At 37.9% G+C, this 16,668-nt stretch overlaps 1 protein-coding gene across 2 annotated transcripts in view; it reads right to left on the reverse strand.

The window, feature by feature from the left end:
- PIGN (phosphatidylinositol glycan anchor biosynthesis class N) overlaps positions 1–16,668 on the reverse strand; it is a 97,241-nt gene that overhangs the window by 9,136 nt on the left and 71,437 nt on the right. For both annotated transcript variants that reach the window (XM_057373123.1, XM_057373124.1), the window contains exons 21-27: positions 13,328–13,430; positions 10,885–10,987; positions 8,665–8,751; positions 5,889–5,944; positions 5,342–5,417; positions 3,965–4,038; positions 1,032–1,074 (exon numbers count right to left, since the gene is read on the reverse strand). In XM_057373123.1, coding sequence (XP_057229106.1) covers positions 1,032–1,074; positions 3,965–4,038; positions 5,342–5,417; positions 5,889–5,944; positions 8,665–8,751; positions 10,885–10,987; positions 13,328–13,430 — 542 coding nt within the window. The remainder of the gene's footprint in view (positions 1–1,031; positions 1,075–3,964; positions 4,039–5,341; positions 5,418–5,888; positions 5,945–8,664; positions 8,752–10,884; positions 10,988–13,327; positions 13,431–16,668) is intronic.

The raw sequence follows: 16,668 nt of genomic DNA on the forward strand, positions 1-16,668 counted from the left end.
AATACCTGCAATCTTCTTTTGGTTTAGCTATGGGATTTTATTAGTGAAATGTTATGAATTTGGTTTATTGGTATACTATTTCTTTTCCTATGGAAGTTATCCAAAATCAGATTAGTCATACAGACTTACTGAAGCTTGACATAACCATACCTTCTCGTTTTCTCACTCTACAGACAAATCAGCAACTATTTGGTTTTTACTTGCTGTTTTTCCTAYCAGGTGATATTCACAGATCACACTGTACTAGAAAATAGGATCAGGAACACTTACTCCAAGGAAGGAAACAAAAACAGCATGTATAAAGTGACAACAGCAGCTCTACCTGCTGGTTTGAAAAGGTTTCTATTTACCTTGTGATACCCAGTGGCACTGCTTGCTGAGTTGAAGACAGTTGGAGTGGGCAATGAAAACATACTTTTAATCTGCAGAAACTATGCTGGGGTATTGTTCAGCCTTGGGTTGTTTCAGCTAGCTTGGTTTGTGGATGCAGGCTTTCTGAAGATAGCATCTCCTGACAGCTTATTACAAAGGGCACAAAGTGTCTTTTTGGATGTCACTAATAKAATCAYAATCAGATCTCCTGAATTCTGACARTGCTAATGGAGATGATGRGCAATGCATTTCTCCTTTTCCTCTCTTTTTCAAGAGAAGTTGGAGTGGGTAAAAGGCTCAGAATTCCTGAACAATTAACTAAACCCTGTACACAGCTAAAACTGATATTCTTGTTTCATTTTTTTCCAAGGAATTTGATTGTAAAGCACATGAGAAACTCCAAATGTTAATTTATTACTTCATTTYTGTCTTTTATTATTATGAAACCATTGCTTTTTCAGAAGCATTAATTACATGAAATTCAAAGAGCAGTGATTGGAAGAGTTTTATCTCTAAGTTATGCTAGGATTTCAATCCAATTCTCTGCCCTAGTTACAAAAACTTTGAAGTCTGAAACAAATTCAGATCTCTCTTGATGGAATTAGGAGAACTCTCTGCTTCTTGATCTTATTTGAAGAGAATGTGAAACAACAACTTACCAAAGCCATAATGTCTGAAATCACAAGAACAATGAGGAAAAGGCTGCAAAGAAAAAAAAACCAGCAAAATCAGACCATCAACCTTTCTTTATGGCAACAGATATTAAAAGATCTTATTAAAACCCACATAAAGAAATTAAAGTAAAATATGATTTCTTGTATTTGCCTTTCAAACGCTCAGGTACATTTCAATCTATTAGAAAACAATTAATACACATGACTAGGACATCTGGCATTTATAATTTCACATTAATAGAACTTCAGTTTTGCAATGGAGAAACCTAACAAGTCATTTTTTGGAGAACAAGAAAATCTTACAAAGAGCACCTGCACATTCCTGATGCAGGGATCTATGTGCTGGTTAGACTAAATAAAGCTGATTTAGGAGCTTCACAATGGACTCAAGAGTGAGCAAAGCTGTTTGGCAGACAYCTGAGCTGATCAGTCCCATCCTGACAACCACCCTGCTGTGTCACAGGCTGCTAAAGGAGGTGCTTTTCCCCTTCCATATTTCTGGATGACCATAACATGCTCTGGGAATACCTAGCATTTTGGTGGCATGCTCCCCAAACCATGGGTCTTTCTATCAGCTAGCAGGTTACTTGTGGAAATTAGGCTGTGGCTAGAAAAGGAACCCGAAGGGAGGAGGCAGAGCTATTTTTTCCCCACCATTAACCTAATCTTCTTTTCCTCAAACTATGTAAATCCTAAATTACAYGAAAGCAATTGCTGTAACTGGTTAAAACTGGTTTCAAAGTTAATGACACCGAAGTAATGTTGCAAACAGCTGACCCATTAACAAAAAAGTCTTTAGCAAGATTACAGCTAATTTATCCGTACCACCATCATAAAACTACCAATGTTTGTTTGTTTTTTTTTGTTTTGTTTTTTTTTTTTTTTTGGAAAATGTCCTGCTGCAGCATTGCATGAGCATGTACTGTGGGGATACCCACACCAAGGCCTCCAAATGAGGAGCTTTCTGATGTTGCCTGCATCAGTTGTGCTTTATCAGCAAATCAGGATGCAACAAATGAACTGCATCTCTGATACACGGAAAGGCTTTTCTCCGCTAACCTATGCCTCAGATAGGATGTTGCAATCTTACAGTGCTTAGGAGGCATTCAACTACAGGGCTGTTTTCACAGACAAGCTCCAAGAACATATTGGGACAGAATATTCCCCACAGAAAAGAAGGATAAGGATAAGAATAAAAAAAGTCTTTAATTTGCAAACAGAGAGTTTAGGAGCAATTTGTCCAAATCACAAAAATTCACTTTTTGCCCTTCTGAACTGCAGGAAGCCTTTCACACCAGAAGGACAAGACTAATTTCAGGGTATGCTTATACACTGCAAAGACAAGATTGTTCCCAGTGATGGCTTAATTTATCTAGCAGGGGCAGCAAAAGCAGTAAGAAGTGCAGTACAGACTTCAGGATGCGCTGACAATCAGAGCACAACCTCTCCAGGGATCCCAGGCGCGCCTTGCGGTTTCTGCCTCATTCCCAGGCGGATGTTGTGGCAGTATCACTGCATTTGTTACCTGAGCACAGCTAAATGAAGCTGGCACAAACACCAGACAGGGTTACAGCCACAACCTCATCAAGTGGCACAGAAATACTTGTGTGTCCTGGTTTATGAAAGTAGTATGATTTCCCCTCTCACACACTCAGATGCACATTCCATAAAAGTTTGTGATATCACCAGCGTTGCCAAGGCAAGCATTCACAAATTGGGAAATGCTGACCTTTATGATGCTTGAGCCCTAGAAATGGAAATCAGCCGCTCATCTGAGCAACCCCRGGTCCTCAATGCAGCCCTGCTCTTGTATAAGCCTTAGCCATGAGGATGAAAACCCTTCCTTGGGGTCTGAGGACAGCCCAAGCACCCTTCACAGCCGAGGCAGAGCAGGTAAAAGGGGTGGTGAGCGTCATGCCAGTGCTCCAACAAGGAGTCAGATTTTGGRCTACCCCATCTCTCTTTGGTACTGGGTGGTGTTGTATGAGGAGACAACAGGGACAGACAGGATGAAAGCAAAAAGAAAAGCAGAGGGCATCACAACAAGAGAGGGCAGYTTCCTCACACTCAGCTGAGCAATGTGTAGGAGAAAGTCCCTGAACTCCTCCTGCCACGCACAGCAGGACTTTTGGTCAGCCCCACACAACATCCCATGGTGACAAGCTCAAAATCACATGGCTGAAAGGAACCTCCTGATCTCAGCACCATCCATAATATCACACCATGAGCAGAGGATTCTATGCACTGCATCTGCTGAATGGGGTGAGCAGGGCTAACGAAGAAAATATAAGTATTGAGAGAGGGAAAACATGAGGATATTTTAAATCTGGACACAGCCCTCTGTGAGGCTGGGCACCCATACTTCCATCTCTGAAAAGTCTTTAGAGATGAGGAAAGCAGCCATCTGCTCCTACTGCACAAACTATATACTGAACTCATCTGGGAAGCACTAAACTGCAATGCAAGGACATCCAGAGCCGTTCTTTTTTTTTTTTTAAATGCTGTTTGTGGTGAGATCAGTGCTACAAGGCTATGAATTGGTTACATTACGAATGAGCTATTTTAAAAATATTACAATATAGGCAGAGATGCAGTATAAAGTAAAAATCAGACCTCAAATTCTGCTCATTTTTTAATATTATGGAGGAAGAAATTCTCCTTCTRTGTATTGCCAACAAAGAATATTAAAGATCTGATTGTTTCAGACAAGGCCAACACTTCAATTTATACTCATTTATCACTAAGGAAAAAACTCCTGAGCTTGCAGAAATCACTGAACAAAACCCCAAGTCCTAATAACAAATAAAACCAACAATGAGATCTAATAGGTTTTTTTCATTTACACTGAGATTTGAAAATTCTGAGCTCTTGCAAAATAGATTTGAAACCCTTACACAGAAATCTAGTATTTACTGTACCTCTTAGAAGATAGCTGTGTTGTGACTTGAACAGCTTCAAAAGCACATGATACCAGAACAAACGGGATTGCAACCTGTTTAAAACACAAACTACATTTTGGCTTATAATCATATTTACAAAAGAACATGGGAAGGTTGTGGAAACATCTTCCTGCTTTCCAAATTATCACAGAATGAATACGCTACAAAATAAAATACTGGCTGGACAGGGTAGAAAATAATTTTGCAGGAAACACTTTCAATAAATGAATAAAAACCCCTTCCATGGTCACAGCTGAACTGCAATGAAATAAGCCATGAGGTAATATGGAAAACTATAATTAAAGCAGATCCTCACTTTATTTATCCATTTTAGCACTAGTGATAAATTCTCTGACAAGACTAGAAGTCAGAACTACTCAAATCCAATATCTCACATGACAGACTGCAGAATTTCAAGTGTAGTAGGACAATCTCATCACAATCACAAGAAAGTCTGAATACAGAAGGCATTCAGTAAGGCAAGGGTTACACTGCCTCTCCAGAGCCAAGGCAAGCAAATATAAATGGTTCAGTAAATGAAGAACAAAACAAACAAGTTAGGAAACATGAATGTTGCCTTTTGCTCTTTCCAAAGTTGATTTGCAATCCTCAAGTTAGCAGTTTATAAAACCTGACTTTTCACATCCAGAAGGTTTACACTATTGTTTTGTGGCTTGCAGGAAAACATGCAGTGAGCCTGTAACTTCAGACTGCTTTCTCTGGGACAGAAGTAGCAGAAAAGCAGAAGCAGAAAATACTGCTTATTTTAGCAATAACCCATAAATTCAGTGTCTCCCTTCACCCCTCTGGCAGATCCTTTACTCAAATACTGGAAAAGAGCTACCACACCTTGCCTGCAAATCCGAAATGCAATCCAATCTTTAACAMTCCAATCTTTTATAAAAAATATAAAAAATAATGGTCATTGTAAAATGACAATCTAATCAGTAGAACATGCAAAGCCTCTATTTAATGTAATGTAGACAGACTTAATTAGATAAATATCCTCAACATTTCTGTAGTTATTATACTACAGAAAAAGCTTATAATTTTTAAAATTATTTAAGTATTTTCAACATTTGAAATTTCCATTTTAGTACAATAAGCTGACCTAATGCTGTTAAATTACACTTCCATGCACTTTAGCTTCTCTTTTGGGAAATAGAATCATCTCCCTAGAAAGACTACAAAGGCTGAAAGCTTCACACATGGTTAAGAAGCCTAATGAAGCTCCAATATATGTATATATATTTTTTTCTTTTTTTTTGGTGAATTGCCAAAGTAACAACCATGAACATGATACATCATTTATTCCACAGTTCTCTGAGAAAATTCCATCAAGTTAAGATTACTAACCTTCAGTAAAAGCAAGCCTCCCATCATGAAGGGACTGAACACAGTCAAGAAACAGTAAACAGAAGCAGGATCAAAACTAGAGRAACATGAAAAAGACATTACATATCTGCGAAATGGTATTTTCCATTTAAAAATACAAAGCATTTAATTGCCCTGTAACACACTGGGTTGYAGATACATTTTTAAACAAGGCTTCCAACTTTATCTTCCCTTGATGAAACATTAAATTAGCAGGGACTGCTAACCTCCCTTTTCTTTCCCTACAATTTTTCTCTAACTGTGTATTTCAAGGTGCCATGCTGTTGGTAACCAAGCTCTCTCTGTTCATCCTGTCAATAACTTCTAATGRAATTGAACCAACCTCCCAACCAATAAGCTCAAGCTCTTAGGGAAGATGTTACAGAGAGCAGAAACAAAATAAATTGCCATCATTCAACTGATTATTGCTTTGATTCWGCTGCCCTGATTTTGCTAACTAAATTTACACTTAGTACATCACCTGCAGGAAGAACATTTTGTACTCTGTCTCAAACAAAAGAAAACCTACCTGTTAATAGAAGCTATGTTYCCAGTGCCAAAAAAGGCTGTCACTATGAAGAAAACCTGGATGTGTTTAAGGAAAATTCACTACAGAAATGGCTACAATAAAATAAAAACAGCATTTGTCCTCCTTCATTCCAATTTACTTACAAAATCTATCATGAAACCACAAGAAGCTGACCCACTGTTACAGGCTTACAATACATTAAGAAATCCAAAATTTTTTCTAGCTCTAGCCGAGATTTCACGCATGACTCTATCACTTTTAAAAGCACACATACTGTGTGGGTAAGGTTTTAGACTCTGTCTTGAGGTCCCTGTAAGAAAGCTGCAGCTGGCTTTTTGGGAACCTGCCTAGCAAGAGAGGAAGATCCCTGCACCACAAACCCAGCTRTGCATTCAAACACATCAGCTGTGCATTCAAACATGTGCTTTTGTAGAAAGCAACAACACATGCCTTGTTCTGCAAACCAAAAGAGATGGCTTTATTGAGGAACAGACCATGGGAGATGTAGTWGGCTCATAAAAAAGACTGAAGGTTCTTGTGCTATCCTTCCTATGGATTTTTTTATCCAATGATTATGCTGAGTCTATCCATGGCAAGATGGAACTCCCATTTTTTCCTTACTTGAGGGAGGATGACTCAAGCAGTATCTGTACAGCTGGAATTTTATGGATAAATCCTYCCTTTTTCATCTAGATACAACACTTGCTGCTACATGAGCCCACAAAAGGTATTTTTCTTGCTYCTGAGCTCATTGGAGCCCATTCTAGCTCACATGGCTTCAGGTAAAGAATGGTTTTTAACTGGTTTTTTTTTGCATAAGGCAGAGGGTTAGTCAGTGAGGATGGGCTGGTGTTGCCAGAGTTCCCTCTGGTCCTTTTGCTCCAGTTATAGCTYCTGCAGCGGATCATTTAAGTGCCTCCATAAACAATTTGTTACCAACTGTTCAGTAGAATCACTGGGATTCTTCATGCAATATTTTGGAAGGATTAGGTCAGCATAACTGAAGAAATCATGCTTCCCAAGAGCAYCACATAATTTCAAGTTTAGTAACACAGCAGTCTAACAGCGTAGCACAGTTCTGCCGGTTGCGATTTATAAGAACAGGTCTGCAATAAAAAAACCAACAAAATACCAGTAACACAYAGGTCTAATCAAAATGCTAGGCATGAGCAAACTGAATCTTTTCCTGAAAGACCAGGCTCTGGGGTTTCTCAGCAGATGCCAGCTACCAGGCCCGATATAGGAGCCTTGGGACAACCTTACTACAGAGTTCACAGGGTCAGAGGTGCAGTATGACTGCTCTAGAAGAAAAGGTTTCTCCTCTGAGATCAGGATCTCTAAACATTAAACAGCATCTAAATTTTAAAAAGTCACAAYATGTTTTGAGCAGGTAAAGGAGATCTGCCAACTGGTTATTTTTTCAGGAGCTGAGCAAAACATTCAAGTGTTTTAGATTAAAGTAGTGCTCACTTGTGGGGCAGTGTGARGAGCAGAAAAGGCCTTGACTCTGTGTAAGCACTGTATTATCAWCACTGTTCTGAGCACAGATCCAAAACACAGCCTCCCACTTGCTACTATGAAGAAAATTAACCTTATTCCAGCTATATTCAAGTGTTAAAGGAGTACTGTGSTGGAGCTTTAAAAAATAAAATTTGATAGCTTGATTTTTTTCTTTTTCTAATTTTTAGCATCTGACAGAAGGAGCTTTACTAAAGTTAACATATTTTATGTTAAAATAGCAAATGAAATTGACACATTTATTGCAAAGTGTCTCAGCTCTTTTAGGTATASTAAAGCAAACACAAACCTCAAAAACCTATAAATTGTTTTGCCTTCTTTCTTAGCACTAAACTGCCTTCCTAAATTTGTATCTGCTGCACTTCCTCTGCTGCAGGTTGCCAATGTTGAACAGAACAGTTCCAAATTCCAAAAGCGTGGACTCTGTGACTGTGACCCACCCACCCTCTCAGACCTGGTTATCTCACAAACTATAAAGCCTGTTTTTGTAGTAATCAGTATTGAGACAACTCCCTCCCCTACAATAACTCGCTAAATAACACTAAACCCTGCTGTGTTCTAGACTGGCTCACTTTTCTCTCCCATTTGCCCACCCATCATCCTTGCTTGCCAAATAGCTCTCACTTAATTGCAGTGCCACGATGAAARAGCAAAATGGCAATGATATCAACATACAATATAAAAAAAATCAGCTGCAGTATCAGTTACAGGGATGCAAATTAATTGCTATGTTAGTGAACAAACAGCTCTTCCCTCCTAAGCTCATATAATTTCTAACAGTAGAAATCACTTGTGATATAAATAATTCCAGGCCACATTCTGGGAACATGTTTCACTAAGAGCCTGAAGGAACTTTCCTTCTTGTTTCATCTGCCTGCTACCTAACATTTGCTTCCTAACACACTGCCATACTCCAAAAATGAGAATTACTTTAATATCACCTATTTCAATGGATTTGCTGAGGGTGAGCAAGTTCCCTCCAGCCAAAATGTAATAAAACAAAACCAGACTGAAAACACAACTCCTTMGAAGAAAGTTTACCTCAACTGCAATGGTCATAAGTGGGCAAGGAGCCAGATTCTGAAAGTGTATTTTTAATTGGATAAAAAAGCATRATGTACAAGACCATTTTGAATGATATGAGTCAAATCATCTTTACCAGCTTCTGTTCCCAGCACTAAGCTGCAAATTTTGCATGCAGGTACTTTTGAAACAAATTGTTTTTGCCCCTGGAATGCAGTAACCAGGAAAAGGATACGAAGAAGAAGGACCTCCGGATATCATCCAGGTGGAGCTGTCGAAACTGAGTTATATCCATAGCATAGGTGAAGTTGAAAAAAGCAAGCTGGAAAGACAGCAGAAGAAACCAATACCAAATATCAACTAACAGACTTTGATAGAGCCACCATATTTTTACTGAAATTAATGAGAAAGAAACGTACTTCCCTATCATCTGATATTAGAGTATTATAATAAGGACTGCAAAYCTTTCCCATGTTTTCATTATACTTTAATGAATTAATGAATCTGCCAGAGAGACTGTACAAGTGAGATGATCAAATGAACAGTGCAGCTTCCGCTGTTATCTACACTAAAAATGAAGTCTATGCCTTAGACTTATAATCATCTTTATTCATCAGAAATATTCCTCCTACACACATACACTTGCACAGCTCACATGAGCATATGGATAAAGATCCTCAGAAATAAAAGACTGCAATTATCCTCATTTGACTTATTTTGTGAGTGARTGAAAATAGTAAAATACTCTCCATCTCCTTTACTCAGTTCTCAGCACAATATCATTTGACTTGAAAAGAAATCATCTTCATGGAATTTAAGAGGTCAATGAATTCCTTTTCATTGGGGAAATGAAAAAAATCAAGTAATAGACATTCAACACTGATAACATTTTAATTTAAAATAATCTCTCATCACCAGAGAATTTAGCTGGATTCTCTAATACAAGATTTACTTTGCCACATATGTTAATAGGAATTCTAGGGATGATMTTTTCAAATGCAAAAACAGGAAGCAGGGATAAGCATTATTGTTCCTTTCACTTGAAACCAAAAGTTTCAAGTGAATGTTGACATACTGTGAGTGACAACGTAAAACATAATTATAGCCTACCTATGTTCTTTTCACTTGCATTTGATTAAAAAATGTTCATCACTGTTTAATACTACTTTAAATAGAATTTTATTTTACAACAAAGGGAACACCAGACTAACATCAGACAGGCAAGCATCACAGATGCCTTGTTACAAGATGCAAAAGATAGAGTGGATTCTAGAGTGGAAGAGAAAGTTCATCCCACAGATGCTAGATACCTTCAGTCACAATCAGGGCATCATGCTAAGTGAAACTTTTACAGATTCCACCTCTGTTACTTAAGATGCTACAAAACACACTCACACAAATGATCATATGGAAATGCACCATAAACATAGTGATTCCTGTTTTCATGTCCATTTTTAGCCTTAAATTGGTAAGGCCTGCTCTCTCATGTTTTGAAACTGTCTTCCCTTATAGGAGCACCACAAAACCACAGTATGTGTCAGGTTCACTCTGACGACTGCCTTGGCTCAGGTTTCAATCTCCAGCAGTTTTCCCTAATTTTTATGAGCTTCAAGAGGGAGGAAAGAAGTGTACCAACACTTCTCTTCAAGTGACTCCAGCCACTCCCATGCGTTTGTACCCAGGAAGGCTCATTTGGGAGAAGCCAGGGAGAGCCAGGGGGCACGCCCACTGGGCTCCAAGGACCCCAACCACTGTAACAGGCACTTCAGATCTGACCAAAACAGTGGCACTGCCCCAAATTGTTCAACCCTAGACCTAACCTATGAGCTAAGTTGCAATGTGAGCAGCATGGCCTCTGCAAATTGTTGACAATATGCTAAATTTTAAGGTGGAAGAAGTTGCATTGATTACAAAATTCYCTCTTCTCCTCCAGGCAAATCTGAGAAGGTTTGCAACCAATTCCTTGTCAGTTTAAACAGAAATAAGTCTCCATCCTTGAACAAAGAGTAGGACAAAGTCAAAATAAGATTTCTAATATTTCCTATGGGTCCTTTCAGAAATCAAATAATTTCTCTTCAGCCTCTCACGCATGAGTCTGCAATCAGACAAAAAAAAGTACAGTGACCTTATACTTATTCTGAAGAGTTACTGTACCTTATACTGAATTATCACTACACTTGACAGAGAGAGCTCTGCAGCCTACAGACCATATGTTTTAAGTCAAACTGTCTTCCTGCACTCCTAGAAATGCCTATCTCCAATAACATGAATTACAAATCTTTCTTACAAGGTCACACTCCTAGTTCATGAAACAGCTGACACTGGCTTCCCAAACTGAAAAGAAAATCAAAGCGTTACTCTTTGAAAACCACCCAGACTATTTATTACATCCTCACAAACAAAAAAAAAAGATAAAGCTGTTAATTAAACTGATACATCTATCAAGAGCTGTTACCTTTGGTTTGAGTGAAAGACCGTAGTGCTGCAGTGCTTCTTGCTCCATATTTACCCACACAAACATCAAACCAAACAGTACCAGTGGAAAGAGAGCTTCATATCTGAAAAATAATGTAATAATTATTGTTAATTAATATCCAGTGCTGACATGTTTCTTTTCTTTTTTCTTCACACAAAGGATATACCAAGACCTAATGGCATTCTCCCCTTTCTGTCCCCATTTCTGAGTATCCACAGTAGGTTGGTTGAATTTTAAAGCCATATAGTAGTTAAATGGCAAAAGCAGGARAAACAGACTTTACTTCAAATTTGTCAAATTTTGCATTTTTTTGTTTAAAGGCTGCCACAGTGTTGGAYGAGTGCCTTTTTAAATTTAAACAAAACTGGAACGAAGTTAAGAGAAACAGGAAAAAAAGACCCATATGTGGCATTCATTTTCTGCAAAACATAAATTTTTTTTATTGAGAGCAACTTGGAACTGAGGGGTCACAGTCCAACTCATACAGCAACTAAAGATTGTATCTCTTTAGGACCTAATCACAAACTCATTATGGTGATCTCAGTTTGGCTCTAAGAAAAGAGACATCTGTACAATACAAGAGCATTCTATTTCACTTCAGTGAAATGTTCTTTCCTGCACTGTATTCCAATCTCTGACAWTAGCAGCATCAAGTCACACTCTAACCATGGCCACTAAGTTGATCTAGCTACACCCCCAATCTCTGAAGAGTACTTCTGGCTCCTACAGCACTCAAATTCCAAAGTATGAGTGTACTTTCGTGAGAGATTAAGACCCCAAGTTAACATAACATTGGAAGATTGAAATTRGATAAAATATTCAGTTTCTCCAGTTGCACTTTGTGGCCCCTCCCAGATTTTCTTCTTTCAGTATAAAATTATAATACTGACACTGACTGTAATATTAATACTGACAAGATTGTAAATGTTTCCCTTTTTTATTTTTTCCTTCTTAGACACAGCACCTGTTTGTCTAAAAGATAAGGAAATCATTACAGTTAATCTTGGTATTGTTTCAATTGGGCTACAAAACAGTTTTAAAGTGGAATAAAAAATTTGGAATAGATATTTCCACTTTAATTATCAGAATGACAGGCAGTTAAACACGAAGATGAAACAGTTGTGTTGTCATACAGAAAACAGAAACACTACAACCCTCATGATAGTCTACACTTGCCTACAGATTAAATGGCTTCAACTGAGTTGGTGATAAGTGGTTGTATGCAACCACACTCTTCAGCTGGCTTCAGGATTTTTACTTTACTATCCCTAGAGAGCTGCAATYACCCGGGCAATGTGCTGAGTTATCAGTACATGGTATAAGAGAGCACTGAGGAGAGAAACACTGAACACCTTTGGCACCAGTGCCTTGGGGTTGCTTTCTTTTTTAAGAATTGTTCCAAAATTTTTTAGTCTTTTAGGACATTGTAGGAAGACACAGCAGAGATGTCTTCATGCTGTCAGCATTTGCGTGGYCTGGTGCAGGGCTAAAATACAAAGGGAGATTGCTAGGCTCAGAGAGAACAACATTCATTTTTTATCCAATAGCCAGCACAGGCAAAGAAAGTTGAGTATAAGAATGTGTGTGCAGTTAGGAGTAACATTAGGATCAAAATCTTAATGGGGAAGTGGGAGGAAGGGGAGATAGAAAATTTAAAAAAAAAAGGAGATGCTTCAACCAAAATGAGTGTATCCACAGGAGGCAGCTATTGCAAAATGTCTACTGCACGATGTTTTATTCCACTTAATTTTCCAGTGTAATTAAATCCAGAGGATAAGTGGGAGGGAAGGCAGAAAGAACAGTTCCTATACTCCCCATTAATTATGCTCTTAAGAACTACCAAGTCTGAAAAACAAGGGTTGGCTGACATAGTGTTTTCTTCATTTAAAGCATCAGAGGAGTTGACTATTATCCAAAAAGAAGCAAGGTCTAGTCTTTGTGGAARACAACATACCTATAAGAAAAAAAAAAAAAAACTACTTCCACAAAAATCTTTCAGAATAAAATTTTCCTTCATTTTAGGACTACCTGTTTCCTGGCACATATCATTTAAGCCATAACTAGACACCAGTGCTGAGCAGCTGGGAGAGAAGCTRTTTCCTTTTGTTTGTGAGCAGAAAAGCACACATCAAAGCAACAAAGGGCATAAACTAAACCAGACTTTCTTATTTTGGTGCAAGATTGTTTGAATACACACCCTTCCAGCCACTGCTTTGTCTAGTTGAAAGGAATGTCAACAAACTAGTGTTTATAATACAAAGAGGAACCAGAAAGTTCCTTTGAAATTTTATTTAGTAAACTCAACAAGGAGATGAATGCTGGAAGCACCTTTAACAGAAATGTGCATGAGATGAAGCAGTTTCACAGACAGCCCCGGCTTTTCACATGTAAAACCAACCCAAATAGAATAAGAATGAAGTACCCTGTGCTGAGGAGTAGGTAGATGGACATCAGGGAGAGCAATATGCTGAACAGTCTCTGAAAGAGAAACGTGGGGCTCAGTAGCAGCAACACTGGAGAAGAAACTGCAATAATAAGAAGAGATCCATCAATCACAACTTGCAAAACATTTCACCCTCAGTAACATAATAAYTTTCATTGAATCTTGACATTTTATGTACAGAAATTCAATACAGATCATATATGACCCTCTATTTTCAGAAGTTACTTTTGCTAAAGAAAATCCAAGGTCTGGAATATTTCACATTCATAAAAATTAATTTCCGTTCTCTATCATTTAATTCCCTGTCTTTTTACATCACAGCCTTTACAATTTCACATGAACTGATGTTAATAAGTCACTAAGATGATGCARAAGCATTACCCTAAAACCCAGTCAAACTTGACTGTTTAATACTATTCTGAGAACCACTTACATGGCCCTGAGGACCTCTGGCAGCTGAAAAACTACAGTGACAAAGCCACAGCTCCACTGGATTAGAACCATAGAAAGGCTTGGGTTGGAAGGGACCGTAARGATCATCTAGTTCCAAATCCCCTGACATGGGCAGGGACACCTTCCACTAGGACCAGGCTGCTCAGACCCCCATAAAACCTAGCTTTCTATCCTTTGTAATTACATTAGGAGTTGGGCTACTGCAAAAGGGAGTAAAGAGGAAGAAAAACAGGAAAGATGGCCAACATTGAAGAAGGGAAAGGGARAAGAAAAAGCATTGCTGTGATTTAATMTTTAAAMCTTTTTTTTTAATATGAAAATTGCATGTTAATATAAAAGTATGCTGTCAAATAACATTCATGTGATTCTTCATTAAAGTATAAGTAACTTCACATTACTGAATCATTCAAAGGCTGCATCAACAGTAAATCAAAATTAATAATCACTCGAAGGAACACAAAACTATAMTATATAGAAAGTACTCACTTGGGATTATCACCATTGTATACTTTAGTATTTATAGTAAACATATATGTAACATATAGTAAACATATGRAAGAAAGGCAAGGAGGCTTCTAATTCCTCTTGGTCAGTATGTTTTATTTCCTGGCTTTCAGCTTTGGCCACTGTTAAAATTACAGAACAAGTGATTTCAAGAGTGCTCCAGAAGGCCCAGTTCAAGGAGGAACTCCAGGGACCTCACTGAAAGTCAGAACAKCTGGAAATAAATTCAGCATGGCAATTGGCCTCTGTGAATGACACTCAACATTATCAGATGTGTATCACTCTGAGTGCAATCATAGATGAGAACAGATGAGTGGCTGGTAGGTGATAATTAGTCTCTCTCTTCCATTTCTGATACGATATATCAAATATTAATCATAAAGAGACCTGCATGTTTCTGGCTGACCTACACAAACTTCTGTATGCACACCTAATTCCTAAAATTTGGAAAGTTGCTATGATAAATTTCCACAGATAAAAATTTTAAGTCAYAATAGACATTAATTTAAGAATATCTGCTAATATCAAGATGGTTCTGAAGAACACTGGTTGCAGCTAAATGTTATACCTCTTGGTTTTACCTCTGTTTATAGTTAAATAAAACTGCATGAACCACAGAGTGTAACAGCTAAAGTCAATTAGACACAGGCCTGCAGGGACACAGCCATCACTAACTCAACTTGCCTGGTTTCCCAAATACCAGTCTTTCTCAAAAAAAAAAAAAAAAAAAAAAAAAAAAAAAAAAAAAGGGTCAAAGTTAAATTTTAAGCAGTTAGGCTTCATATTAATCAGGATAAATAGCTGGAAAGAGTGGAAAAAATCCCTAGAAAACTTCAGAAGTATTATTATCATCTTGACACAATAATAAATCAGTATTATTATGAACAAATGCTGGTAACTGTGTGTTTCTGTTTCTAGAAATACACAAAGATATGCAAAATGAGAATTCAGTAAGTAACAGTGCCATTCTTCCACAACTAAGCAAAAAGATGAAGAGGAGTTGGACCACCAGTAATCWCATCAACCTTGGAAAAGCTACGGAAGAGTTTGGTACCTTAATTCTTATGGTGCCCCATTTGTGGTGCACACTGCCTACAAGACAGGTGCCAGCTGTGGTCATGGTAATGACAAAGCATTTCTCTCCAAGAGGACTATTGAGGACATGTTGGATGCCTTAGTGTTTTACCTGCTTACTTCTGTGTTTAATAATGGAGAGCAATTTCAGAAGTACACGAGGCTCCTACCTTGTATATCATATTCACTTAGAATGATTATTTCCAGTCTGAAAGATGTTGCTAAAATATTCAATACCACTGTGGCAGCAAGTAGACATTTTGAGTACCTACAGTTTACTTCACTGTTAGCTTTATTTTTATCACCACCCACAACAAAGAGAATTTCTAATATACTTTTTCCTCATAACTCTAAACCTCTCTGACTGCCTGAATCATCTCTTAGATGAAAAATGTTTCTCTTTCATCCTTACACAGGAGAGAAACATAACCTTTACACTCAATTCCTGCTCCAGTAAGCCRAGCAGGACTTCATCGATTTCATTGACTTTACAACTGCAAGAAATTCATCCACTCAGAGATCCCCATTTAGCTTAGGAGGCTACAAAGAGTTAGGGGAGCATGATGGAAAGGAAAATGCTCCAAAGAAAACTACACTACTAAGAMAGCATTGCTCACACACACACTGATCACAAACAGTGAACTTAATCTTGAATTCATTTGCTCAAATAGAAGCAGGATTGCTAAAACTGACAAGATGAGCTTAAGGTAAAACAATGTCACCAGCACAAAGACAACCAGCAAGTAGGTATGATGGACCACAGTTCCTTCATTGAGCTACGTTTAAATTCCTGATCTTGCCTTACAGCAAAAAGCTGCTATCAAACTTTGCATGTGTTATGATCAGCTCTAAAACAAATCCTACATTTCAGACCACTCAGATATAAATAATGCTTGACATTTTCTAATGAAGCCCTATAGAAATCATAGCTGAAATATGAAAGGTATTACTTCACTGTATTCCAGAACTTCAGTAACAATTCCATTTGCTCTGTTTAATCACAGAGATTTTTGAATGGTGAAAAGTTCATAGATCTGTAAATCACTTTTTTCTTTAATAATTAGATTCTAACACATATCAAGCTTACACTATCATCATTATTTCACAGGTATTTTTCCACGCAGCTCTTTAACTCACTTCCCCACTCCAAGGGTCTCTGCTACCAGCTGCAGCTTCAAGTTTATATTGAATTGCAACAACCTTTGGTCATTTCCCTATGCTCAACTGGATTGCCTGCAGAACATCTCTGATCAGCCATATCTGGCTCCAAGTGAAACAAAAAGGGAATT

The sequence above is a fragment of the Malurus melanocephalus genome, unplaced genomic scaffold, assembly GCF_030028575.1.
Source record: "Malurus melanocephalus ecotype Western Australia unplaced genomic scaffold, MMel_1.1 scaffold_187, whole genome shotgun sequence".
NCBI classification, from domain to species: Eukaryota; Metazoa; Chordata; class Aves; order Passeriformes; family Maluridae; genus Malurus; species Malurus melanocephalus.